Here is a 27,621-nt window from a genome sequence, read left to right as displayed (position 1 = left end):
AGCGATTAGAGGTAACGGAAGTTCTTTAAAAGGAGAAAACAGAAGCAGACGGCACGAGGGTTTCGAATTCAGCGTCACGGAAGAAAGGATGCAAAGGCACATGGATGCTGGCGACAGTTCCCAAAGGATCCTAACGACGTATTTCTCATTTCCTGTAATCACAGCGTCCTCATCCGTCCGTCTCAATCGAGTCGCTTCAGCCTGTTAGCGGACAGTTCTCCAATTCAAGCGTTCGAAACGCGGCACCGAGCGGAGAGCCGGCGAGCGCGCCGCTGATGAAACAATAGCGGCCCGTCGCCAACGACGAAAGTGACGACAGAGGGAGAGAGAGAGAGAGAGAGAGAGAGAGAGAGAGAGAGAGAAAGAAGCGAAGCGACGAGGAGCACAGCACAGACACAGAGTGGAGGAGACAAATAGAACGAGGGAGGACAACGAGGAAAGAGGGCGAGAGAGGGCCGTCGTATTATTAAGCAAGTAAATTAATAGAGGCTCGGCGAGCAATGGAGAGCGCCGCCCGAGCGAAGAGGGTGAATATTCCACGATAAACAATGCCTACAGTTCGGAGTTTTGCACGGGGCGAGCGCGCACACACGCTTCGCGGCGACGTGTACGCGCGTTCGTTGGAAGCGGGGATTCTCTAGGAGGAGAAAGAGGTAGAAGAGAAGGAGGAAGAGACGGCGAGGGACAGAGAGTACCGGTGGATACAGGAGAGAGAATCAAAACTGCGACGTGTGGTGCGTGAACGAGCGAGCAAGCCGAGCAGAGGAGGTGTACACGCGCGTGAACTGTGCAGAGAGCCTAGCGTGTTTGTGTGTGGACACGAGGGTTGCTAAGCAAAGTAAGTAAAGCACCTGTGGGAGCTGGCTCGCTTTGGAGGGTGGAAGGAGGTAGCTACGTTAGAGGTGGAAGAAGACGAGGTGGGAGAGGAGAAACGTAGCAGAGACCGAGGAACGAGGAGCTTGATAGCGAAAGAGAGTGGCGGCAAGGGGGGAGAGCGAGGAGGGAGGGAAAGGGAGAGCGAGCGAAAGAGAGAATAGAGACTAGAGAGGCTTGGCGAACAGGCGAGCCAACCCCGGGAGGAAGCCAATCAATAAACTCACTCACTCGCTCTCCTACGGAGAGAGACCTACTGCTCTCCCTACACTCGCAATGCGACTATATATGTATACAGGCAACCTGGAAGCCTCCATTACGTACGCCCACTCGGCTGCCTACAGCCATTTTGTAACCGTTCGCCGTGCACGGTTTCTCTCGAATCTCTGTGTCTTCTCATCCCCCTGAACAAACGAGAGAGACAGAGAGAAAGAGAGAGAGAGAGAGAGAGAGAGAGAGAAAGAGAAAGAAAGAAGGAGAGAAAGACGACCCGACCTGACCACGTCACGTTCAACGATGACGAGAAAGCGCCGTTCGGCGAGATCAAAGGAACTCGAACGGCTGTCGATCGAGATCTAGCTCGATATCGAGTTCTTCCTCGCGATTCTTATCACCGCCAATGATCTTTTCCCTTCTAATTATCCATCGAAATTTCCTCTCGTGAAACGAGAAACGTGTCTCCGTGGAGAAACGTGTTTTGAAATAAAGGGGAGAAAAAAAGAAGAGCGAAAAAGAAACGAGAATTTAGATTTACGAGCCACGAGGAAAAATCGAGAGCTGCAGGAGAACCAAGTGTTTCCAATTACGCCTAGCGTCGAAATCTACGTCGATGTCTCGTTTTGTCAACGGCACGCGACACATGGTTTTCGAAAATAACCCTGTTCGTTCCCACGAAAGCTGCTCGGAAGCTACCAAGAACCGTAGCCAGCGCGCCACCTTCGAGCCGGGTTGTTACATGCAGGTTACCAGGGCGGAGCTTCTCTTTCGTCTTTTTTTCTCATAAAACGCTCTCACGAAGAAAGTAACGCGACCTGGTTTATTTTCCTCCGTGTTCCCCGTTCGACGCTCCACCAACGACGAAATTGCCACTCGCGAAAGGTGACCATGTCCCTTTGCCTTCTTTTTATTTTTGCACGTCGTGTTTCGAGTAAACGCGCCACCTGCGAATGTTGGTGTCGCCGCGGCAAAAGAGCGACTTTTTCCCCATAATTTTAATTCTGCCCCGATAAATAATCGTTCTACCGTTCTGACAGATTTTGATATATCGCCGATGTATCGCGATACAGCGGCGCGCGTCGAGCGTGCTACGCGAGAGAGCGAAATAAATTTCCGTCGTAAATTCGCCCGTCACTTTTTCGTCCGTGCTGCCATTATTAATCAAAACACGGATCCGTAACGAAAATACGGATCCCGTGGGCCGGCCTCTATCCGCCCGCTGAAAATACACACCGTCACCGACGAAATCACTTACTCCGATACAATGTTTGCGGCCACGGATCGACGGTGTCGTCCCCAATGCGCGACAACCACCTCTTTCTCGCCATCGATATTCCGCAGCTTCCCTACAAGATGAAGTGCAGGGGTCCTCGTGTTGACAGCACCCTCGTAACTCTTATCCACGAGCGGCAAGAACGAGCATCCGGTTTGCTCGTCACCCTTCTTACGGATTAATTGTCGCCTACCTTCGTTTGGCCGTGTGTTGTTTTGTAAATACCAGTCTCGAGACTCGATGGGGAGAAATGATGATTGAAACGGCACGTGGAATAAAGGACGACGACTCTTGAAACGAGCGAAGATAGAAAGAATTGGACGATTTATCCCGTTGTTTTCAGACGATTTTACAATCGTCTCGTAAAGCCTCCTTGGATGAAGTAAAAAGAATCGAAAGTCGCGACTTTGAGATTCGAATCGAGTACCTTTAAACGCGAACGCGAAGCAGAAAAGGCAGTTGTCCGTTTGGTATAAACATCAACGGGCCGCTTAAAATTGTGTATCACTCCGGTTATATCGGGGCAAAGATATTACGAATTCGCGATAACGATAACCATTGCTGCCGGGATATGTGTAACGAGTACGAGAGATCGTGACTCCTGTTTTAATGGCGGCACCGAGAGCGGTTCTCGAGCCACGCGAAGGGACGAGAGAGAGTGGAACGCGGCTGGTGGTTTAATCTAATGGAGCCGAGAGACCATGAAACCTGGTGATAAACTCACCCGTAGGCGGCCAGGGTTGGATCGTAGGGATAGTAACCCGTAGCGGCAGGTTGGAGGGCGGCCGTGCCCCATGCAGCACCCATATCCGCCGTCATCCCCATTCCCGTCGTGTCCTTCAATCCGTACGGATTTCCCTGCAATCGAATCGCATAATTAATTACCTTAGTAGAGATTGCGGCAACTCGAACGTGTAGAAATTAGAAATTCAAAGTACCCTTCAAAGTTACGGTAGGAAATTAAAAAAAAAAAAAAAAAAAGAAAAGGAAAAAGAGAGAGTAAGTAAAGATTCTGTTTCCGCATGGAGGAATTTAATTTTAGATGGCGCAAATTAGCATTATTAATTGGTAATTATTTGTAACATCAAGGAGAAGAGACGAAAACGAACAACACGATCCATCTTCCACCTTCTTATCTATCTGCGTATTAAGGTCAGCCGTGCGAGAGCGCTTAAGACCGCAATGTTACAACTAGCTTTATTGTAAACATTGGATACCATATGACAACGCTACACCAACTTTTAAAACGATGATCGATTAGCTACAAGCGACGATGGTTACCAAGGATGAATACATTGTCTCGGCAAGTTGCACACCTTCCGGCGAAGCTAAAATAAATACACGGTATAAAACTCAACAACGTGTATCATTTATCCGTACGATTACACGTACCATTCGAGATATCGCATTCGTATGTTAACAAGAACGGCACAAGCACCAGAATCGCGACCATGAAGAATGATATACAAAAGCGACGGTTATTTTTACCACCGCCTCGTGACTAATTTCGTCTCCAAGCTCGAATATTCCCTGTCCCGAACGGAGCAGCCCACTCGCGGCAATTTATGCAAACGGTCCATCCGAATTAAAATCGATCGATCCATCATCTTAAGCGGCAATCTCGCCGCGGCGCAGGTTCGTTCCAACGAGGTCACGCGGATCAGTCAATCCATCGACGAGTGACTGACGATCCGTTAATCGAGCTACACCCACGAGAAACGCTCGTATTATCCACCAGCGAATTCGTTCGCCAGTAATAAAACGATTCCAGGGACGATTATCGCCGCGAACAATCGTGTACTTCGCCGTTCTTTTCTCCTTCCACTTCGCCTGGTTCTTCGAAAGGAAAAACGAAACAAACGTTGGAGAAAGAGAGACACGAACGAGGCAAGGGAGCGAAAATTTCGAGTTTTAAACGAGCCAACGCAGACGCTGCGACTCCGTCTCGGCCGGATATGTCTACTGGAGCACCGACTCGCGGGAATTGGATGTTTCCAAGCGTCGGTACAAAGCGCGTCATAAAGACGCCCCTTGCTCCGAGGCAGAGACAGAGAATCGAGGAGAGACCCGAAGAAAAAAAGGAGAGAATAGGCAGTGACGTTTGGGGGTGGAGAAGCACGAGAAACGGTGGCGGCGCGTTTGCTGGCTAATGGTAGCACAATGGGATATTATTAGAACGAAGGCTTAAAGCCGTTTGGCGCCAGGAAGTTTCGCGTTACACAGATCGGCGGCGACTCGTTCGCCTTGCTTCCCTGACTCTTAATTCTCGCCGGGTTCATCCCTTCGTTTCGATTTTCGAATCCGCTCCGCTCCGGTAGCCGTGGCTACCTTTGTGGACCACCTTCTTTTTTCCCTTCTTTCTTCCAATATGTAAAAAAGAAGCGGAGAAGAGGAAAGAAAGAAAGGGCACACGTATTTGTCCCCTGTTGCCGGACTTCCATGCCTTCTCTTTCCACGGAGGCAACTTTAATGGAGAACCGCGGGTGGTCCACCGTCGACGCCTCCAACTATTGTTACGAGTGCGGAACGCCGCTCGGTCACCAGCCGATTATACGACCCACCGTGCATTATTAAGGTAGCAATAAACATGCGCCAGTCGAATTTTCTGAACGCATTAGGACAGATGACAAGCCTCGCATAGACTTGATCCTTATATCTGGTCTTCGAAACTACAAGCGACCGATATTAGCTTTAAAATCATAGTCAATTAATATATCTGTAGTAACGAACCATTCCACTTTCGAATATGAAACCTATACGTTTCTTTCTCTTCCGATAAACGCTCGTAGAAATTACAGAGACGGTATCTTTCGCCGTTTGATCAGCGTGCGTCACGACACAGCCGCGTCTCCGGGCGAAAAACGATGTCGCGGCCGATTATTATCAGAGAGCACGTGCACGAACGGATATCGGTGGATCGACTGCGATGAAGCGATTTGCGACTGGCGTGCATTTGAGTATACGTGACGAGACCAGAAATTATTAAACAGCAAGTGGAAGCGTATAAATTCGATTAACGTTAGATTCGAGGCCGAATAAACGTTTCGTTCGTTCTTTTCGTTGTTCGTGGTTCTGATACTCGAAAGGTGAACGAAATGGCGAACGCAAGTTTTTTTTCCATGTTCCATGGGTGCTACAATTTAAGAAATTTCCAAGTTCTCGACGATTCGTCCTTGATCGCGTATGGAGAAGGAAAGCGAGAAAACGGCATCTACTTTATTTGCTGAGAGTTCTTTTTACGACTACGTTGCATGATACGTACTGTTCGCCGGAACTCTAACCTTTCCTTCGCTATAGAAAGCTTCGAACCTGTAATCGCTAAACCGATGCTTAGTAAAAAAGGAAAGGTTCCAACCCTTTTTAATTCCGTGTAACACAAAACAAAGCTAAAACAAACCTTACCACGTTACTCTAAAACTTAATCCAAACGCTTCTTCCACACCCTCGGGAAGCCGTGATTCGCCGCGCCCGCGCGCGCGCACACACACACACACGTACACTTATATACATACACACACGGCCAATTAGCACACGCGGCCGTACTGCCCGAAAGTTTGACGGCCGAGTACAATGGCAAGTTGGACGGCGCCGTTTCGCGGAGTTCGATCCTGAGGTCAGCGACAAAAGACAACCGGCGGAAAAGTTGGCCGAATATAAAGAGGGGACGACGTGACACGAGGCCCTCGAAGTTTAAAGTTGGAGGCTCGGCCAGCAGTTCGGCTCGACGATAATTTAATTAACGGTCGACAGGGTGGGTCGAAGGGATCGGACGGAGTTTAGTATCGATGCGTAACGATAATGAAGCCGTAGTGAGTTTTCGCGTGGGACAGCAGCTTTCAGAACATTCTAAGCTACGAGGCGATCGGTTCGCGAGATTTCGTTGAACGTTCCTTCATTCGCGAGATGATAGATCGTACATGCTCTCTATTCGGAAGACTATTTATTCTGCGGAGAGCTTGCGTTGAACAAGGACCACCGTGGTCGGCTAAAAGAGACCGCTTTTTATTAGTTCCTTTATCTCTCTTCGCTCTCGCGCCACCCACTTCATTCAATGCTAATCCGATTCTTATTATATTATAATGCTCGTCGAAACGACGGCGCGCCCGCCGAATCGTCGGAAGCACATGCTTCCTGCTTAACGATCCCCACTTTTTCTGCCTTTCTCTATTTTTTTCCTTCCTCGTCTTTCGAAGAGACAAAGGGTCACGGGTGAAACGAGGAAGAAAAGATCGAAGGAACACGAGAAGGAGCAACGGCAACGTAGAGGAACAGGTTGAAACGAGGAAATTCGCGCCGCTATTGGTTTGCGCGACGACAGCATCGTCGTTGCTGCATGTGCCGCCTGTCGATGACCTTATTTGAATCACCTCATTATGTAAGAATTTCGTGTACGCGTTCGAGCTGGCGCGCGAGCGCTCCTCTTAGGTAACAGAATGCGTGTTCGCGAGTCAAGTACCGAGCTGAAATCAAAGACTTTTATTCGACTTTCTTCTTCTGAAGTCTTACGGGTTTCTTCTTTCCATGTACGCGAACGATCATCACGACGTGGAAATTTGCGAAGGTCCATCGCGCCAGAAAGGCGTTATTGCCCAGTAAAGACGTTCAGGGAGCCATGCAGCAAGAGGAATACCCGATCCGATGCGAGTTAGCCGGCGGGAAATGGGGAAAATAAAGCGAACGGTTTCAGCGTATTCGCGACTCAAATGGCGGAACATCTGATAGGATAAAAGTTGCTCGAAACAAAACCGTTGCTTATCAAACTCGACTACATTTTATTTCATTTCGTAGTCAATATATATATATCTGAGAAGCGATAAGATTATCTACATTATATTCGATATGCGTTACTAATAACTTCACCCTTTCAGATAAGATTAGTTGGCGAGCAACAACTATTTTCACACGATAACGCAGCTTTATTACCAATTCGGGTACTGGTGGGTCGTATTTTCACGCGTGTGCCACCCACCGTTTTATCCTTTGTACGATACATGCAAATAAGTATTATTTTTATAGAAACGTTTATCAACCTGATTACTAAGCAAAGTACTATGAAAATTCCCTAGATGCTGGCAACTTACGCGTTACACTTTTTAAATCCTTCCGCCTCCTAGCGAGGTTAAACGACGTTGCACGAACGTCAAGAGGGCATCGATATCGCGAGCGGAGGGTGACCGCGGGCTCGTCAAAATTCTCAAAATTCCCGCTGGTCGTCCATTTATGACATTCCTCGGTTGGCTCGGTTGTCGCACGACCGCGGGAGGCTGAACGATCTCGTCGCGTGCACGAAATTGCACGACGCCGCTGAAATTCCACGAAGGGCTGACCAGGGCGAGCAGGCCGCGGGCTAGCTGCAATTTATTGCGATAAAGGTGCAAAGCTATGACGTTCGGCGCATCGTCTCACGACAAATGGCATTCCTCGAGCGTCGATCGGTCAAGCCCAACTAATAACGCCAACTACCGTCCGGATAGGGGAGCCGCGTTGAATTTTTCGTCTGACGTCTGACACGGGGGACTGCGGTAGGTTCGACTTCCTTCCAGCTACGTATCGAGGAGACTACGCATTGTAGTAAATAAATTCAATTCGTCGCGTCAGGTTGTTTAAAAGCAATCGTATCATTTGCTTCTCGATCTAAAGCGGGTTACACAAATTTGTATGTCGATGTATTCTCTATATTAAGCTATGTACGGATAGTGCAAGGTTGACCCGCGAGGCTTGCTCACCCGATACCTGCCTCGCTCGAGCCTGGTGCGGTCACGTTGAGTACGCGAAGCAAGCAAGCGAGGCAGGATGAGCCACGGTTACGCTTTCCACAAAGTCATTCAATACGCGTCCAAACGAAACGAGTAAGAAGCTGCGGGGCATCTTTGATGTTGCCAAAAATTCGGTACTCGTCGACTCGCCTCGAGACAGCCTCGCGCTGTCTGTGCATATCTTTACCTCTGCTTAATCCTGCTGTTGTCTTCTAGTCTATATTTTAAGAGATACAAACGCAAAGAAGAAGCGAGGAAAAGCAACACGGTTAAAAACAATGGAGTTAATGCTCGGGTAGTAGAATAAACATTCTAACGTTCTACCGATCAAAGTGACAGAAACGTAATACCGCCAGCAAAGTCGTAAGAAGAGAATACCTGGAATCGACTTTGGCCAACAATATTTACCAGCATTTGACGCTGCGATCTCGCTACGCTTCCCCCTCCATTACACATGGATGTAAGAAACAGTAGAGGGAGGAGTTGTCTGTAACGCTGGCGTTGAGAGGAGCAGCCTTCAGCAAATAATTTCGTGCCTCCTATGCCTAGTCTGTATAAACGCGATGAACTCTGGTATTCTGACTCGAACGTTTCCAACTTAGAACGCGTCTACGTTACAGGATGTTACACAAGCGACGTGTGCAACGAGCATTATCAAGTTTCAGCCGGACACCATAACGATGTCGGGGAATAAAGATCGGTGGGCAACGCTTGTGTATTTACCGGGGACGCGTTTACATACATTAGTGGTACGAGCGTAGCGCGAAACACGCGTTACACCAAGCCAAGAACCGTGTAGGCACATTGTATCGCATGCGAGCCGCGCGTAACTGCCAATTATAAGAGCGTAAACGGTCCGCGATTAAGAGTGCTACGTGTGTTACGCTTATCAATGAGCCGTAAAGTAACGCATTTCGCGATATCGCGGATCGGAATGCTCCAACGGCTCTTTCATTGCGCCGGAGACATGCGACCGCGTGGATTCGAGCGGACGAGCCCGCTCTGCGAAGAGACAGGAAACGTCCGCTATTTCCATTTATTCGAATAATCGCGTGGGATCACGCCAACATGTGTTTCCAGATAAAACACAAGAAATTTCAATCTTTTTCTAAGTCGTTGCAACGGTAATCTTTTTATCCTTTTGTAGTCGAAAAGTGGAATAATATACGGCCTTGAGCCATTAACTAAACGCGTGAGAACCTTTTTGAATCGGATACAAACTAGATTGAGGGAGGCAATTATAAAGTGAAACGAATTGTTGGAACGATACGTTAAAATCTACCGAAGCAGTGTCTCGAGGATTGCTAACAACACCGTTGTACGTAGGTTGAACTTGTTCGTCGCTGTGATTCGATCTTGAAGGACACAAACGACAAAAATTTACGTTGGACCCCTTCAAGTCTGAGTTTCGTACATCACACGATAGGTACGAAATCCTGTTTCTCTATGTACTTTTAAAGAGAACCAACTTAATTCGCAATTCCATTTAATTAACAGAACGACAACAACCTCGACGACACCAAACGCAGCTGAACCAGTATCGACTCCATAAGTAGGTTCGTTGCAGCGCTACTTCTGCTTCCCGCCTTTCCTTCGCTTCCTCTTTCCTCGGCCCGTTGGGGAAGAGCATCGAGAACGAGCCACGGCAGCGTTTAAGAATCGCGCGGAACACAATTTTTCACCCAGGCATCGAACTTCTAGTCGATAACGTTCCGCGCCTAATCGAGCGACAATTTATGAATGACACTGTCGAGAAACGGTGTCATAATTGGCGTACAACGTGTCGGGAAATATCCCAGAATCGATTAACATCCGCTTCAAAACGCTACGCACTCGCGAAACGAACTGTGAAATAACAGAAATCACACCCTGTGCGTTTCAATCCGCATTCCTTGCGTTCGCGAGCCACCCGCACCCTATCGCCGATAAAACGCCAATCTAAATTAATTTGTCGACCCGATATCGCGCGTTCGTCGATCGCTGGCACATTCATAATGCTGATTGTCATGGAATCACGTGAACCGTTAAGGTCGACGATTACGAGTTTACAGGGGAAAGGGAATCGAGCGATTGGATATGTTTGAATCACTGGTTCTATTTAACCCATTAAGAACTGGCAGCGCCACGGCATTGCGTAACATTTTATTTGCAATTTGTTTTCGATTCGTATCATCGAATTTTACTTTTTAATATCGTTGCTGGAAAGAGAAATTCTGAGAATTTCATAGATTTTTGATATCTTGAAAATAATAGAACGTAAGTTACGGTATTTTTGTTTTCCAACTTCTACCATGTATGCTGTGTACGTACTGTACTGGGTCTTTAATGGCTTGATTGTGCTGTATAACACAATTTAACGAATATTAATAGCGAAATCTTACAGGTTACAAATTACTTATGCTAATAAATTCTTCTGCGTGACAGTAGCAATTTTGCAATAAAAACAGGTATAACTTAGTTTTACAAATTGCAAGTCAGCTAAGTGTATAATTTACAACATGTTACTTGTCAATTCATTAATATTAATTAGTGCATTATTGTGCAAGAGAATTCTATTCTATGAACTGAAGTGACTATTACATTACATGTCTGTTATAAATTTAATCCCCCGAAACAGGGGAAAACATTGACAGCGTTTGCTGTATAATAAAGTCGCTGGAGAAAGTACTTGCAAATACTCTTATTTTCAATGAAACGTTTTTTCAATTTCCTTATCAGATTCTACGTTTTCATTACGTTCCCGTCTCGTTTCATTCCTCGTACTACTATAATGCTATTAATCAGCGTAATTAGGGCTCGTAATTGGTACCTATCATCGAATGGTCACGACTCGCAACCCTCTTCAAAGAATCGCGCACAAAATCCAAGTCATTCTTACGTTTCGTCAGCTTGACTGTTCGAGATAAGTAGACGAGCGATGGTATCTCTCGTTATCAGTTCCGACCGGGACTGATTGCGCGGTGAAGATCAAAAAGCCGCGGTTAGCATTTGCGGTGGTGAAGATAAACGCTTCGAAAGAACCAAACCGTGTAACGACACGCGCGCATTATCGGCCGCTAGATGGAGTCACGACGATAACTTTCCAACTTGAGAATCGGTGTCGTGCGATCGATACGCGGGGCACGGAAAATATTCCGAGAAAATTTGAATGTCATGGAACGATGAGGCTCGCGACAGTCGAAATCGCTCGTTATCTGCGATTTCATCCGATTCGTTCCATTTGGCGATGTAAAAAGCGACCGTATAATTTCACCCAATGAAAGGTGGCCGGTCGTTATCGAAAGGCACGCGTTGCTGATTGGCTGTGTGCACGGTTCGAGGTAGAAATTCATCATAAACGTGGATATCACGGACATTCGTATCTCGATCAGTTAAATACTCGGTTACACTCTGTCTACCTCGCATCGTCACCTTGTCCTATTTTAAGGCGGCTGTCCCGTTAATTAAATCGCGCTCAGAGAGAAGCTGTTAAGATAAGAAAACCGGCACTTTTGTCACGGAAATATCTATTCCTGAACCAGTGGAATTTTGCTTCCGTGTCGATGTTGAAAGAGCGTTAAACGAATTCCAGTTTCAATTTGATTTCGATTACGTCTTTGTACGTGAGATTTAAATGGCTTGTTGCGTTTAAGTGGTAGAATGACGAGTCACTCCGGACGGTGCCATAGAGGGATAAGTCTGTACCTGGAACTCGTTGCCTGCCTTTATCCAATCAGTCTCGACTGGTTGGCAGAGGGGCGCAAGATTGATTGTTCCATGATTTCGTCCAAAACAACCAATTAGTATAATTATACCGATAAATTCAAATTTAATTGGGCGCGCTTCCTCTCTCCACCCCGGAGAACTTTCTCGTACAACGAAAGCCAAATAACGCTAATAACGCGCCAGTTATTATCTTCGAAGCAACGTATTTTGGAACAAAGTTCGAATCTAATTGCACGAACGATCCGTCGTATGAGAAAGGAAAGCAAACGCGTACACGGTGCTCGATGCACGCCACAGGAAACGCGTGTTTCGTACGATAAAAATTCACCGACACGATATTCTAACGTATGATACGGCGTGTCTCGAATTGACCTTTCACTCTGGCAAAGGATTAATGTACTTATCGTTCGCAACGTACTACGAGAGAACTGCGGCGGCAAAAAGGAGAACGTCGCGTCGCCGGCAATAAATGCAGAATTTAATTATCAGCTCTCTCTGTCTATCCCTTTCTTGGTTCGAAGCTCGCCGGTCGAAGTCGCTTCAAATGGGCTTGCAACATCTGGCGGACCGAGCGTGTTTTCCACGCCAATCTTTTTATCGTTTCTACCTCCCGGTGGTGAGTATCCACGCTCGAGTGCAGATATAAATTGGCCGAAACCCCGATACGATCGCGCGTCTATTTCTATACGTCTACGTCAACCGCGTTTTATCAGGCTATCGTCGATATGCTCGCGATTAAACGCAAACAGTTTTGCTCTACACGCGTGATCTCGCTCCAATCTCCCGTCTAGAGTTCATTTTTGTCGTGTTCAAAACACTTCATCCGCCTACGTAACATCGTCCGATGCCTCTCTTCCAGACGTCACATTACATATCTAGTACCAGTTAATAACATCTCTTAATAATTCAACGCCCTATAGAGAATGACCGATGGTCTGCATATTCTCCGCTTTACGCGTATAAAGTCGTCGCAGTCTTCTCAACTAAATGCACGTACATCGAACAGAATTCTGACCGTGTCGCGTCGTGTCGATCCCAAGCTCCTTTCGCTTCGAACAAGTTTTACAACGAACTTGAATGTTTCTCGCTCCGCCTACCTATTTCTTCGTGTCCTGCACGCGATACCGATTCGATGTAATTTCAATGTCCGCGGTGACTTAATTACCCACGCCGACACTTTTGTTCGGTAGCACGCGAGCCGCGATCTTCGCGATGTCATTTTCGTCTCGGGTAAAAGCGTTTCTCCTAACGCAACCACGACGAGACTTATTCTTAGCCGTGTTTTTTCCGCGCGATGAAAACGGCCGGGAGGAAACGCGTATGTTTGCACGAGAAACGCGTGTTTCACAAGATTCCCGGGCAGTCTTTGGCGAGAGAGATTCGCCCCTGAAATATAACCGTGAATCCATCATGGAGTCCTCGTTAGACGTAGCTAGACGACGCGAGACTCGTCTTCCGCGAACCGAAACTTAAACGAGATTATCGTTCTGCTCACGACAGCCGCGCGTGAATAATTCGACACAGCCGGCGACGGAGGCGGCTAGAAGACGCGATCGAGTCAGACGCATGGATTTCTCGGTGGTTCTAGCGGACGCGAGAGAGACTCGTCTCCGCGTTTCCATCAACCGGGATTCCAAGCTAATTCGTGACAGGACCAACCGCTAATCCGTCTTGAGTTCGGCCAGTGAGAGTAATAATTGTCCGGCACGCCTAGCACGACGGTCCGATCAGTCTGCGACCACGATGGTCTCGCATATTTCACGCGTGAAACGTTACAAAGCGTATTGCAAAAGCACAGAGAGGGCGGACGTCTGCTTTCCTCTTTCGAAACGCAGCTAATAAACCGTTTAACGATCGCGTTTATAAATACGACGCGCTCGTAAGTCTTTCGATTAGCGCTACAATACGCAACTCGTGTAATTTATCGTTTCTAAGTAACGAAAGTTATTTCGTCGAGCTATGTAAAGAGTGACACGAAATTCTTTAGTTAGACGAGCATACAGGCTGCGTCGAATAAAAATAATTCCTCATATGCAATGACCATAGAAATATTCTGTAATCTCGGAAGGATATTCGAAAAAAGCCGGGATCTTACTATTTAAATCTCGCGACACTCGCTAACCGCTGTACACGATATTCAAATCCCACCCACCCTACAAAACATTGCCGTACGCAACAGCTTCGTTGAATAATCACCTATGAATAATTCATTTGTCGTTGCGTAAATATCGCTAATTAGCTTCTCGCAATTAACCTGCGACCTTCTTTCTTGTAGAGAAAGGAAAAAAAAAAAAGAAAAGGAAAAGAAACGAAAGAAAAAACGAGAGCAGCGCACAAGGAAACAAGACGAGTGATACTCACCAAAGGAGGATAGAACGCGGAGCTGTCCATACCGATGCTAGGATATGGTCCTTGATCGGTGGTGGAGGGTGTCGGCGTAGGGTAAGACGAGTAGGAGGTTGCGGTGGGTGCTAGCCTCGGGTACGCGCCCAGTGCCAACCTGGCCGCGCTGTCGTATTGACAGCTGCAGACTGTTTGTCCGGTCACGGGGTCCGTCATCATGGGCCTGCCGTTTTCGCAGCAACCAGGTCCCGTAGTGCCGGCCACAGGGGTGCTCGCTCCTCCAGAGGCGGGTGCGGCCGCGGCGCCGGTCGTCGTCGCCGTCGACGAAGGCGAGAGCGCGCCAGGGCTGAGTGCGCCTCCCGACGACATCGCCGGCGACGTCGCCGTCGTTGGCTGTCCGCCGCTCACCAGCAGCTAAAATGATTTTAACGGGACGTATTAGCAACATGCTCGCTTGCTTTGGCCAGCTGATTATGATGGGTGTGTATAGGGTGTGGTTCGAAGGTGTTCCTTATGGGTTTGGGCGGGGTTAAGAATTTGAATGACCGTGAAGGAATTATTTTTTTACGTTTTATAGGAAAAAGGAAAATAATTTACGGATTTTAACGTAGGCATGGTGTATATGTATGCAAATATACACGTAAGAATAAACGATTGGAGGTATTTGCAGTGTTTGAGCGGAATGGTAGGCGATCGAGATTTTTTCTGATTTTTCGAACAAACGGAGAATAAAAAATCTTTGGCCGTATGGGTTACGATGTTCGTGAACTTGTGGATAGATATCGTGGAACGGGTGGATGGTTCGATAAAAAACTGATTAACAGCGGTTTTGACGAAAGCGGAGATAAGAGGTGATCTTGTCAATGAAATTTGAAGTGGTGGTAACACCGAATAATAAGATAATCAGCTAGATAGGAAATTTAATTGAATTAACATTAAGAAGGACGAGTTTCGGGACGATATCTGATACATCGAACGAATTACGTTTAGATAATCGCGCTCGAGTATCGAAACAAGGTAGAAAAGCTGTACGTAAACAAATTATATGGCAATAACGTGGTACGATATAAAATCCCTACGCCTTTCCTCGACCCTTTGTCCGTGACTCATATTACCGCTGATTCATATTACCCGTTTCGTTGTCGTTTCCGTCAACAGCTCTTAGTTAACACCGTGTACCGATGTACGTAGGTAAAAAAAAAGGAGAAAAAAAAAGGGAAGAAAAGAAAAACGTCCGCAGGTCGAATAAAACAAGTAGATACATGGAAATAAATTGCGAGTTAACCAGGCGATATCGGTTTTAAAAATAATTCTAGAGTAAAGGGTTAATAGCGGTAATGACGGTAATTTCAAAAGCAGGTGATACACGCTTATCGCCGCGGATCCGATTATAAATGCGTGCTCGATAACTCGATAGCAATTCCGTGTTACTTTAATGGACGATAATCGAGGATGGAGTAGCGGTATCTGTCGTTATTAAACAACAGATGACACACGACAATTAACTCCTTAAAAGGACCGTCAACGCGAGAAGGAGATCGAGAGGTGGAACAAATAATAATAAAAAATACGAACTATAATTCACTTCGGAAATCTTTGATCGAAGTTTCAAACGAAGTACGTGCTATGTTTCCCGTGGCTGGAATTATGCAGTGCGACATCAATGTTCACTCGCGATCAGGGTCCTCCGATAGCAATAATTGTCACGTAATTTCGTATAATGACAGCCGAGTATATTTGCCGTAAATGTCACTCGAAGCTTTCCAGACCGAATAAATTAAATGGAAATTTATCTTGGAGCAAGTCAAATTGTTGGCCAGCCTTCGTACATCAACGATCCTTGTTTACGCTTTTACAAACGACCAAAATATCGCATGAAAATTACGCTTGCCGCATGTTAATGCGGAAAGAAACGCACCAGACCGCTTTTTTTCGTCGAAAGTACTTCAATTTTGTTTGGCTGCTATCGCCACGTCGAGAACCAGAACCAGACCAACGATAGCAAATATCTTGATGCGTACGTCGTTCTCCAGCCTAATTGTTGTACACGTTCGACCAAAAATATTCCACGTTTTATGTAACAAAGGATTATTACATTACACTATACGATATCGTTCGAGTGAAAATACAGATAGTGCGTGCAAACACGGAACAAGTTTCGGAACGGCAAATTGCAAATATGTTTTACACGAGTCGACGACATACGCGCTTGATATTCAAAGGAACAGACGATACTTCCAAAAAAAAAAAAAAAAAAAAAAAAATGCCACCGATCTGTTGATGGATGGACCTAGGTCGGAAAGGACGAGCTTCGCAAAACTATCGATAATTAATGTGGTTGGCGTAATCGATCAGGTTTGAAATTTGCATTATAGTACTTCGGCTTAAAAAACGAGATTGATATCACGCAAGGAGAACAAGACATTACCACCACGATAACTGCTTAATTAATGTTAATCATTCGTACGATATGCAAGAGCTACACAAAGATAAAAAATCGTTTGTCTCGTCGGTCATAATGCACGTCATACCTGTTGCACGTCTTGTTAAAAAATAAAATATAAACAAACGCAACATCGAAATCGAATCGATAAATATACCGATAGGTTTTAATCGCGGGGAGTGCTTTACATAATAATCTTGCGTTAATAACTTCTCGTTAAGGCGTCTCTGAATCGTGCTTCCGTACAACTTTTATCGTCAGTGGACACCTCTGGCTACCTTGCGCTTACGCGCACTGGTGCTTCCATTACGTTTGAATAATCATACGACTGCTCAATGTCTCAACCTATTATTTTTGCTTAGAATACTGAATGTTCTTCGTCGACGCAGTATCGACGGATATAATTCACGGAGTCCTGGTTATTTAGATAATCGCGCGTATACTCCTAGCATTTACAAATTATCTACACGGACAACAGAGTTAACGACGAAGTGGAAAAGCGAACGAGCGAGACAAATTATTTCTAGATTGACTTTCTTGCGTTCGTTTTACCACCGCTAGCGATAAAGTAGCAACGCATCGCGTGTTGCTAGATAAATATTTCTATATCGAAATATATCTGTCACGCATCGAACGACTCCTCTGTTGGGACAGGGCGGAATTTAATCACGCGCGGATTCCAAAAATACTGGTCTCGTGTATATTAATTCTCCCCGTTTGTTGCCTCTGATTCCACGAACCATGTTCTAGCGTTCTAGGCAGGCAACGGTGGCGCGATCCCGCGATTAATCGCTTCCCAAAGGCAGCGTGCGTCGTCGATCTCTCGCGTAGAGTACTCACGAGGGAAGATCTGCGTACATATATATCGCGTAGGCTTCTCCGCGCGGTAAATTAGCTCGCGGTAAATGAGGATGAAATGAATCCTGGTAATTAATACGGCAAGGGCGTGGAGTTATTTCGAGAGAACGAGCTCCGGAGAGCTGAAAGGGTGGAAGGGGAGAGAGAGAGGATCTTGTGTATCGTCGCGTTGATAAAGAGAGTGTTCGTCTCGCGTATTCCGCTTGGTTGTAGAAGCAGAGAGGAAAAGGAGACGAAATCGAAGGAGGAGAAGAAGACGAGTCAGAGGAAAACTGTTCGCTCACGTAGTACCTTTCTATTCGTAGAGCGCGTGTCGAAATCGGAGGCCAGGCGACAGGACGCCCACGGGAAACGTGATAAATAGGATCATCGGAAACATTATTTTCACACGCACGATTTTCCCTTCGCCCCTTTGTTTTCTCGCTGCTCTCCGACAGAAAAGAAATCTCGTCGAACAAGAGGCGGAGAAGAAAAAGGAAGGAGGAAAAGAATGGAGAAGAGGGAGGAAGGAGACGTCGCCACCGTTTTTTATAACGCGTCCATATTTTTCGCGGCGTGGACGTGTTTACGAAAAGCGGGATTCCACGTCGCGCTAAATAGTCGTAAGATATTTCGACGCCCCGTGGCTGCCGGCTACAAATTTCGTCCGATAATTTATCGCTAGTGATACTTAAATAGCGTTCCACCGTGAAATTGGACGACGCGCCGATCATCCACGAGATCATCCTGTCGACCTCCGATTCACCGCAATTCGTATGCGACTTAATTTATTTTCATCAACATTGACGTAACTTTCGTGGTGAACGAGCTGTCGCGACCACTTTCGCTCGCACCATCATCTCGCACGGCTTTTTCGCTATCGAAAATGTGCCCCCTTTCGATATCCGACCCTAAGAGACGTACGCAAAGTCCCACGATATCGCTACAGCGAAATCTTCGATTAAAACGACACGCGTTCGCCATAATCGTTTAGGAGTACCGGCGTTTCTCTATTTCCACGAGCGAAACGGTCTTCTCTGGTCGTTCGAGGCTCGTTCGCGCGCTCGGAAAGAAGCTGGCGCAAAAATAGACGAGAAAAAAGCAGACACCCGGACAGACCCGGTCTCGGAAGGGAACGAGGTAAACCGAACTTTCGTGAACAAAGAGCCGAGAAGAGGAGGAGTATGTGGAGGAGGAGGAGGAGGAGGAGGAGGAGGAGGAGGTGGAACACCTCGAGGCCGTGACACATGCGTGCCTGTGTGCGCGTGTGTCTCCGTGCACGCACAATCCTCTTTCTCTGTATGCGTCCTATACTCGTGTCTCTTTCTTTTCCCCGTGACTCTGCCTCGTTCCTTCCTCGTCTCGTCCCGTCATTCTCGCTCTCGCCAATTCGTCTCTCACGGAACGTTTCGGCTCCTCCAGCGCGTCTGGAGCCATTCACGCCCTGCTGGGTTTCCCATCGGAACCTTTTAAAAGCCCGCTTTCATCCCCGCGGCAGCAACCACCGCCGCGAAAACCCTACGGATCCTGGGCCTGCAGGAACAGTCCTGACACGTTCGTCCGTCCTTTCCTCTATCGTTCTACCTTCCACCACGGTTCGCTTCTGCAGCCCTGACAAACCCACCACCGGTCTCTTTTACTCGTCGACGATTCGGTGACAGTTGCGTTCGCAAATCAACCCCTCTCCAAGGGTGAAACGAACTCTCTGACGGGTTCTCTACGAAGCGAGAGGCTTCGTTCGTGCATCGCCGTATTCGTGCGCCACAGGCAGAAAGAGAAACGCGAGTGATTGAGAAATAAAATTCAAATCCAGCCACGAGAAACGTTCGATCATGATTGCTGGGTAATTATAGCGTATGTTTTAATTGGAAGACGCTTGGAGCGGTTCGGTCTCGAGTGTACGCGCGAGCCAGTCGAGAAGCGAATGGTTCGTGGAAAACGTTAAGTATGGTTTATCGATGATCCGATGCACGAATAAGCGGTGCGTGACGCAGGTGTAAAGAGAATGCAGCCTCTCTCGACGTCGATGATGAGGAATAATTTACCGGTACGAACGTGTAATTTCGACGTAAGTGCGGCAACCCCTTATTCTCGATGCCCGCGAATTTACAATGTATCGATATCGTGTTCGATACCTGCACTGAATAAACTCGCGCGCGATCGATGAAATCGTCGCCTCTGTCGATGACTGCGCGATCTGGCATGGATCGATCGCGTCGTCATTTTATTAACGATTGTTTCATAAGTAAATAACGTTCATTTCGAACATGAACGAAATATTGCAACCATGGATCTCTCGTCGATCGTCCGATCGGTTAGCACAATCACGAGCCGAAGGACCGGAAGTGCGTCCGTCCAAACCTATAATTTCGTGCCGCGGACTATCGCGGTAATCGATCGGCCGATAGACATCGTGCTCCAATATCAGTGACGATAAAAGACCCTCGGGCTAGCTCTTGAATTTTTTCTTGAAAGTCGTCCGTCTGATTAATTTAGACTCGGAAGGTAATCGTTTCCAAGAATTTCGATAGGCATCCGTCGACCACGACACGTCACGTTGACACGTTCGACTGACACGTTCGACTGACACGTTTTGCGAACGTGAAGACCCAAATTCGAAAAGCTAACACGGCGGTTTCCTTTATCGGTGTTTTTCCTCACGAAACGCTAATCTATGCATACACGCGTGTCAGGAACGAAGACACGCAGAAGAAGAGGCGAAAGCGCGAAGACCAAGTTCTCGGAGAACAGGACTCGCACCGGTAAGCAAAGGGTTCTTCATAAACAGGATTACACGTGTCGAAGTTGAGCTAAGTAGCGGTTTGATCGCGAGTTATCGCCGCTCGCGCGAAGTAATCGGAGAAACTTGACAATGTGCCGCTCTTAGTCACCACTGGCACACGCGACAACGAAACAACCGACGTGATAATCGTCTAACAACCGATTTCACGGAATCACGCGAGACAATTTCAAACGTAATTCTGCGCGGACAGTCTCGCCGGAGGCTAACGATTCGATTCACTCTGAGAGGGCAAAATCCGTTAAAGCGAAAGAGTGCCCGTTGGAGAAGTAAACGCAGTCAGAGACCGATAGGAACGCAATACGCGCGCGCAATTCGCACGAAAAAGATGGCGGACCCAGGGATACGAATGGACAGAGTCTCTAGACCGATTCTCCCCTTCCGTCCCTGGCCGTTTCCTTTGCCAAGGCAGCTCCTTCCACCTTCCTCCACCATGTGTCTTTTTCTCGTCGCTGAATTCTCGAGTACGTAAGGAGGGCGCAGGAGCCTTCTTCAGACCTCCTTGCGACCCCACCTCCTCCTCTTCGCGCGAGATCTTGTACGACAACGGCATTTACGGCCCCGGACCCCGACAGCACCTCTTTTTCGCGACAAATTAACCGTTGCTGTGATCCTTTCTCTCTTTTATTCTCTTTCGGTTGCCAGCGAAACATAGCTCAAATGCAACGAGTCGCGTGATTGCAATTTGTCTCTATCGCTCGTGGATAGAAGTTAATCGGATTTCCAGCTATGTTATCTGTTGTCTCCGCGCTGCGTAGAATATTGTTTCGAACTTAAACGTCTCGATGAACGTACTACCGCGTTAGCGAACGAGTTTCAATTCCGTGCCATTTATTTCGGAACGTAATCGTATCTCGTGTCGAACTACGATGCGGAGCATTACGGTTAGTTAGCGGTGTTGTCAACTTCAACTTCAAAGTAAGAATGGAAAATAAAAATGTACAAAGCATTTGATGACGTATGGTTTCTTTGTTCGTCGTTCGGTGAAAGTTCTCAAAGGAAGCACCGATTTTTCTAAAGTTCCTATTTATAGCGAATGAATCGTTGATCCACGCACTTGATGGCGACATAAACAGAGCCGTAACAATGGAAACGAGGAGAAGAACGCAAACGTAAGAAATCGTGATTTCCCGTCTGTGGAGTCGGGAACAACGACAGACACCAGATGCCAATGAAATATCGTACGATAATGACGGCAACAATTTAACGTTAATTACCTCCGGGGGCTAAAGGGCGCCACGGAATGCCGAGAGCGGTTTCGTGGAGCGTCGCGGCTTTAAAAACGTCTAGATGGAAAAGGATGCGCGTCAGGGGCCGGCAAGAGATCTATTTGAAGCCCTAAAGACTCCGTTAAAGTGGCTGTAACTCGACGTTAAGAAGGCGTGAACGTTAACCGTACGAGTGACGGGACCGCTGGTATTTTTACGCGGCTTGCCGAAACACGTTTCTTTACCGACCGACTAAATTTTTACGACGGGTCCCGCGTCGGAGAAAATTTGTGAAAAATCCTCGCTCCGGCCGTTTGATTTTATACCATTCGCCGAAAGACAAACGAGAAGCGATTCTTTCTTCTCCTTTCTGCGCGATCTCTCGTTCACAGACTAAACGTTGATGTTAAAAAGGTTGGGAGTACGAAAAAGAGAAAAGAATGATGGAGAAAAAGAAATAGGACGTTGCTCGGCGTTCGCGTACGCGCTGCAAAATAAAATTCGCCCGAGACAGGACGCTCTCTGTCCCGAGTGAAATTCAATCTACACGATATACATATCGATCGTTTTTCTCAGAAACGACATTCCTGCCGGATCGGCCGGGTATATACGGTCTGCTGCGGCCAAAAGAGACCCAGGTCCCCGAGAAATCGTGAAAAGGAGAAGCCCGGCCGAATTCGCACCGGTACGAGGCCGTTCCCGTGCGAATGAGACACGTGCACCTTTAAAGAGAAACAACCGGTTTCCGCGACGTGCGTGTAAGGTCGGTGCAGCAGGACGGTGTGGTGCCCGGTAGGTAAGTACGTGCGAGAATCCGTGCCGTAATTGCCGATTCCGTCAATCATCGAGCAGCCTAGCTTCATGCTTCCACCGAATCTGCGCCGATCCCGGATAAACACCACGGGTAATAACAAAGTATAACCGGATAACGATGGTATAATAACGCGAGTTAACGAAGTGAACGAACCTCGAAATTCCCTGGTCGGTCATGCAATACACGGCTGTAGGTACGTGAAAGACGTATATATAGAACGCGAAGCTGATATCTCGACGGGCATTATTGTAACCGATCACACACCGTCCACGAAGTAATAATTTCACGAAGTTAATCGGGTAACAACCGGCGGATTTCTGTGTGTATCGTTACAAATTGCTACGCGTATCGAAAGGATACGAGGGGAGTATCTTTGCTCGGGTCGGTGGTATCTACGATCGACGATACGCGTCAAATAAACCGCAATTAAATTTTTCAGGGTTTAATACGAGGGAATATCGCGGTAACGATTCGCGTCGTTTCGATCGACTCTTTGTTACGCTTTCTACGCTATCGGTACAGTAGTAGGGTACGAAATGCGTAAATACCAGGTGCACCATTCAGATAAATGTTGCGAGACGCAACCCCAAATTGCGACGATCAAACGGCATTTAATCTCATTTACCTTGCAATTACCGATTACACGAAAAGTATAGCCTCGGTATAAGCTCGGCACAAGGTCGCAATTTTTACCCGCCCGGGAGAAAAACGCGGTGGCTGTCCGCGGTTAAGAAAATCACAGCGAAACGTAAATCGGAAGGTCCATTTCGGCCCTTCCAATTGAAAGTTCGCCGACGACACTGTGTTCGTGAACATGGTAAACAAAAAGTGAGTGGATGAAGGACAGGAAAGAAGGGGCAGAAAGAGGGAAAGAGGGCAAAGGGGGAAAGGGAGACACGAGAAGAGCGTAGGCCACGATCATGAAAACTGATATTACGGAGATATCGAGCGCTTCCGTGTTCAGGGCCGTAATTATACGGCGAACCGACGTATCCATTGCGCCATGCGCGTTATTGCCATTACGCTCTCGCGGACGTAACTTTGCAAACAGATGCTTGACCGTTGATATCGAAATCGCGCGATGCGCTCTGTTGCAAACGGCGGGGACGTTACGATAGCGAGGATAGAGGGGCTCTCTCTGCTCGATTCGACTCGGCTCGGCTCGCGAGTCGAATGCGATCGTAAATTTAGCGGTGCTCGGGACCGATCCACGTCGCTCATTAGACGCAAGAGACCAGCAGAGTATCCACGTTCTCGTTGTACGAGCATGATTTCTCGGATAGAATTCGAGCTGCTTTCTATCTAGACGATAGTTTTCATTACTCTCGGCCAAGGGTATACTCTATTTCGTTTACTCGATACGCTTAAACGAGCGAACGAGTGAACTTTGACTCCTTTCTGTCTCTCGTAGCATGTACGTGCGTGTACATAGACACACCGATGATTGGTCGTTCGGTAAGAAAAACATTTCATTGAAATCGTTTTGTCGAACTTAATCATCGACTTACAGGTCGAACGTGTATCTATGTGTGTAATATATACTTGTATACGCACTTACATATTACAAAAGAAAATACGATTTTCGCTATGGTAGAACGTCGTTCCGTTTTCGTTCAGCGGTTTAATTAATGCATACTCATCGGTGTCTTGTTAACAAGCAGCACTGTAAGAACAGTGGTACTAATAACTTTGTTACTAATTATTCGCCGAACGAAAAAGTAATTACCGTCGTTACGCGGCCGCGCATAATCGGCGAACAGATGTTCCCGCGTAGAAAGTCGACCTGTCCGACATGTTTTACGGCCGCTGACAAATAACGGAAGAATCGCGATCGATGCGTTGTTGGCGAACTTAACGAGCCACGGCCAATTGCCGTTTCTCATTACGCGTTAACAAACGAATTCTTAAACCGTGTCTGCGAACCGTGCGCCCTCAACCTTTTTCCCCACCACTGTTCCAACCGCTTCTCTCTCTCTCTCTCTCTCTCTCTCTTTGTCCCTCCCTCATTCTCTCGTTCCTACATGATTATTCAATTTTTCCACTAAATACACATTGCGTTGCATTCTTGATTTCTGAACAACTTTTGCAACACCGCATCGACTACCAACGCTGAGTCGTTTCATAACAAGTATCGTTACTTCTTTGACGGTGAATTAATTAATATCATTAGGCTGTTAACCTGTGACCCCAGTCAAAGACGTAACCAACGTAGATGTAGCGCTTAAGAGACGCGTACCACAAGTGCAAATCGGTATATCATTAACGTTATATTAGGTGGATTCGAGCTAACACCTTGCCCTACACTACGCAACGCAGTCAAGACAAGAGATTATAGAAAAACTTCTTTCCAAATACTCGCTTTAGTTTCTATTTATCTGTCTTTGTGCAGAACGTAATTCGTTAGGCTCGGTATTTCCTTTTCCTTTTTTTTTTTTTTTTCCAACAACCGTGACTATTCGTCGAGTTTACTTTCTCGCTCGAAGCGAAATTCTATACCTATAACTGGATAAACACCGACGATAACTGCGAAATTAGAGGATTAACTTGTAAGATAATCGCAGAATACGAAAAAATTAGAAACAGAATGTTTCAAGTGTAAATACTTTTACAAACGTATTACTGTACTAGCGGCCTGCAAAGTTTTCGCGTATAAACTTGGACATAACTTTCCCGTTAATTACACGGCCATCCATAAAACGAATCGAACGCATTCCACGGCGAGAATTTCATTAGCATGTAACGTTGAAAATGCTGGAAAATTGAATGGAGACCGTGTAGCGTGCAGGCTAAATGGCCGCGCGGGAACCGCACAGAGATTAATCACTGCCGTTCAACGCCACGTTCGAATTTTTTACGTTAAACGGCATACGAAAACATACGCGAGCGAATCAGATAGATAGAGAGAGAGAGAGCGCGCGCGCGAGAGAGAGAGAAAGGGAGATAGACGGTGACTTCATAAAACAGTACATAACGCGCTCGTGGCAATATCCATCGAGTTCGCTTAATTAAAGGTGCCATTATAAGGCGTTCTTTCAATCGACCAACGATAAACGTAACCTTTCTCTCGCTCGTCTCGACACCCTTTGCCAAAGAAAAATTAAATGTCTCTGTCTTTTAACGCGAAGTAACGTTGATCCGAAGAAAGGAACGACGAAGAGGAAGGGAGAAGGGAAAGGGGAGGAAGAGGGCAAAGAGAAAACGGACGGAACAGGCGATATCGCCACTGGATTCTCTGGTTGTAGTAAATATATTAACTACCTAATCTGTAATCGCAAATTTTACGATTTCGCCTGGCGTAGCCGCGACCAGCCGCTATTATAAATTCACGTAAGTATGCTATAAACTCCAATTATCGTTACTCGCATTTCCGTAGAAATGATCCGCGTAAAATATTTATTATCCCGGACAACAGGAATCGCCGATGCGATCGTAAAGCATCCCAGGGATCTTGTAATCGTTTATATAAACGCACCAAAGAGACGTACGCCGTTTCGACTATTCCACCGGTAGCAATTAAACCCGTCTGTTTTTTCATTTTCGTTACACCGCTGGCTGGGCTCGAAGCTGTGCCTCGTTGCAGCCTGCACGCATGTAAACGCCCGGTAATTCGTCGATCGCGAATACGTTTAGATAGGGAACACGCGCAGTTACGAGAGAAGATAACCGACCAATTATTATCGTTGTTCCGTATCACGGCACGTATCGGTATTCGAGAGCACCGATGACGCACTTGCGCCACTCTCTCGGATACGAAATTAAAAAGTCCTCTGCTCGTTCGATCGTTAAAATGACGAAAATAGATGTACACAAGATAGAAAATTATCTAACACGAGTTATAATCGAGGAAGAAGAAACTCCAAGTTGCGGCAAGTGGCTGGTTAAGTAGTTATTCATGAATTTTCCACCTTTCTAAATACAGCAGCGTAATTAGCTGATTTACCAAGGACATACCTCAAAAATCTACGCTAATTGCTAACTTCCATGGGCTGAACAAATTAATCTTCTCATACATATAAAATAAATACATGCGTATACATGCGTGAACGTACGGGAAATAAACGACGAAGGAAAGCAATGTTTCACCGCCACCAGTACAATACCAATAATACTCTAACAGTACGACAAACAAGATCGACGGTCGGCTCACGGCGAAATGACGATTTCAATGCGCCTTTAATGGCGTTTACTTCGGGTAAAGTTCGCGCGCACCGGCTCAACCGTCGGTTCAGCCGAGGAACAAAAGGGGCCGCGTCCCCTTTATCATCGGGTTAATCAAAACGAAGGAAAGCCCGAGCTTTAAAGCGTGGCAACTCGCGGGCCGCGGTTAAAAGGAACAATGCGAGAGTCGAGAATCGACTCTCTCTTCGGCCGATGCAACTCGCACCTTTTTCGCGAGCCCATGCGGGTAACACGGGGCTACCCGTATTATTATCTAGCCTCGTCGCTGCACCTGCGCGTAAGCGCGTCGTTTTCGTCCGATGTTATTTCGTTTGAGAGCCCCTTCCTTTTTTCGGCTACAGGAAGATTACGCGCCTGCGCGGATCTCAACGCCACCCCGTTCCACGCACCGCCGCGTCGCACCGCCGATCATCGTCGACCGATCCCGTAAATCAGAATTCAATTTTCCACCCTTGTCTCGATACGTCCATCGAATTGATTAACAGGTTAGGAAATCAGAACAGTAGGAAATTATTACGCTCAAGGTCTCGATGATGCGTTTAATTTATTAAGGGTCCCCCATAAATTTGAAAACAAATGTACAAAGTAAAACATCGTTTTGCTAGTCGTTTGCTGTATAGAAAATTGTTGCGGACGAGTCTCTTTTATGGTCTTGTTGTTAGGAGGCATATAATTAGATTTGGAGATTCTCAAGTTATTTATGGGCTAAATATGACAATGCAACAAAGGTAGAGTCGTAAGTTAATTAGGCATAATATACGATATTTGTACTTCGTAAAGGATATTATAATATTATCGCTAATCATATTTCAAAATCCTATGTACTAACGTCGGCTTAGAACAGACGGTATATACCTGCACACCGACAAGTACACAGAGATTACAATCGTACCGTAATTTATTTTGACCCTTCTTTTCAGGCCTTTTTCTTTCTTTTCTTTTTTTTCCCTTTTCAAATTACCTTTCTCGTGCATTGTTACTTTGCGAAAAGATATAAATACTAATAAGATTGAAGATAACTCTCCGTCGAGGTGTAAATAGGTAAAAGCGAGCGTTCTATTTGTTTAGAATCTTTTCAGGACAACCGATCCTTGTCATTTATCAATTACGTATATCTAAGGACAAGACTACGGGGTGCTTTAGCAATCTATTACGAATTTTTCGAGCTCTCCGA

At 46.6% G+C, this 27,621-nt stretch overlaps 1 protein-coding gene across 2 annotated transcripts in view; it reads right to left on the bottom strand.

Moving 5' to 3' along the window:
- The window catches only part of LOC126872681 (homeobox protein caupolican-like), a 75,231-nt gene that overhangs the window by 23,722 nt on the left and 23,888 nt on the right, over positions 1-27,621 (bottom strand). For both annotated transcript variants that reach the window (XM_050632809.1, XM_050632812.1), the window contains exons 2-3: positions 14,185-14,580; positions 3,087-3,220 (exon numbers count right to left, since the gene is read on the bottom strand). In XM_050632809.1, the coding sequence (XP_050488766.1) occupies positions 3,087-3,220; positions 14,185-14,580 (530 nt within the window). The remainder of the gene's footprint in view (positions 1-3,086; positions 3,221-14,184; positions 14,581-27,621) is intronic.

Source organism: Bombus huntii, chromosome 1 (assembly GCF_024542735.1).
Source record: "Bombus huntii isolate Logan2020A chromosome 1, iyBomHunt1.1, whole genome shotgun sequence".
In the NCBI taxonomy this organism is placed as follows: Eukaryota; Metazoa; Arthropoda; class Insecta; order Hymenoptera; family Apidae; genus Bombus; species Bombus huntii.
The sequence above is the reverse complement of the archived record's forward strand: the minus strand, read 5'-3'. Positions and strand labels throughout refer to the sequence as shown.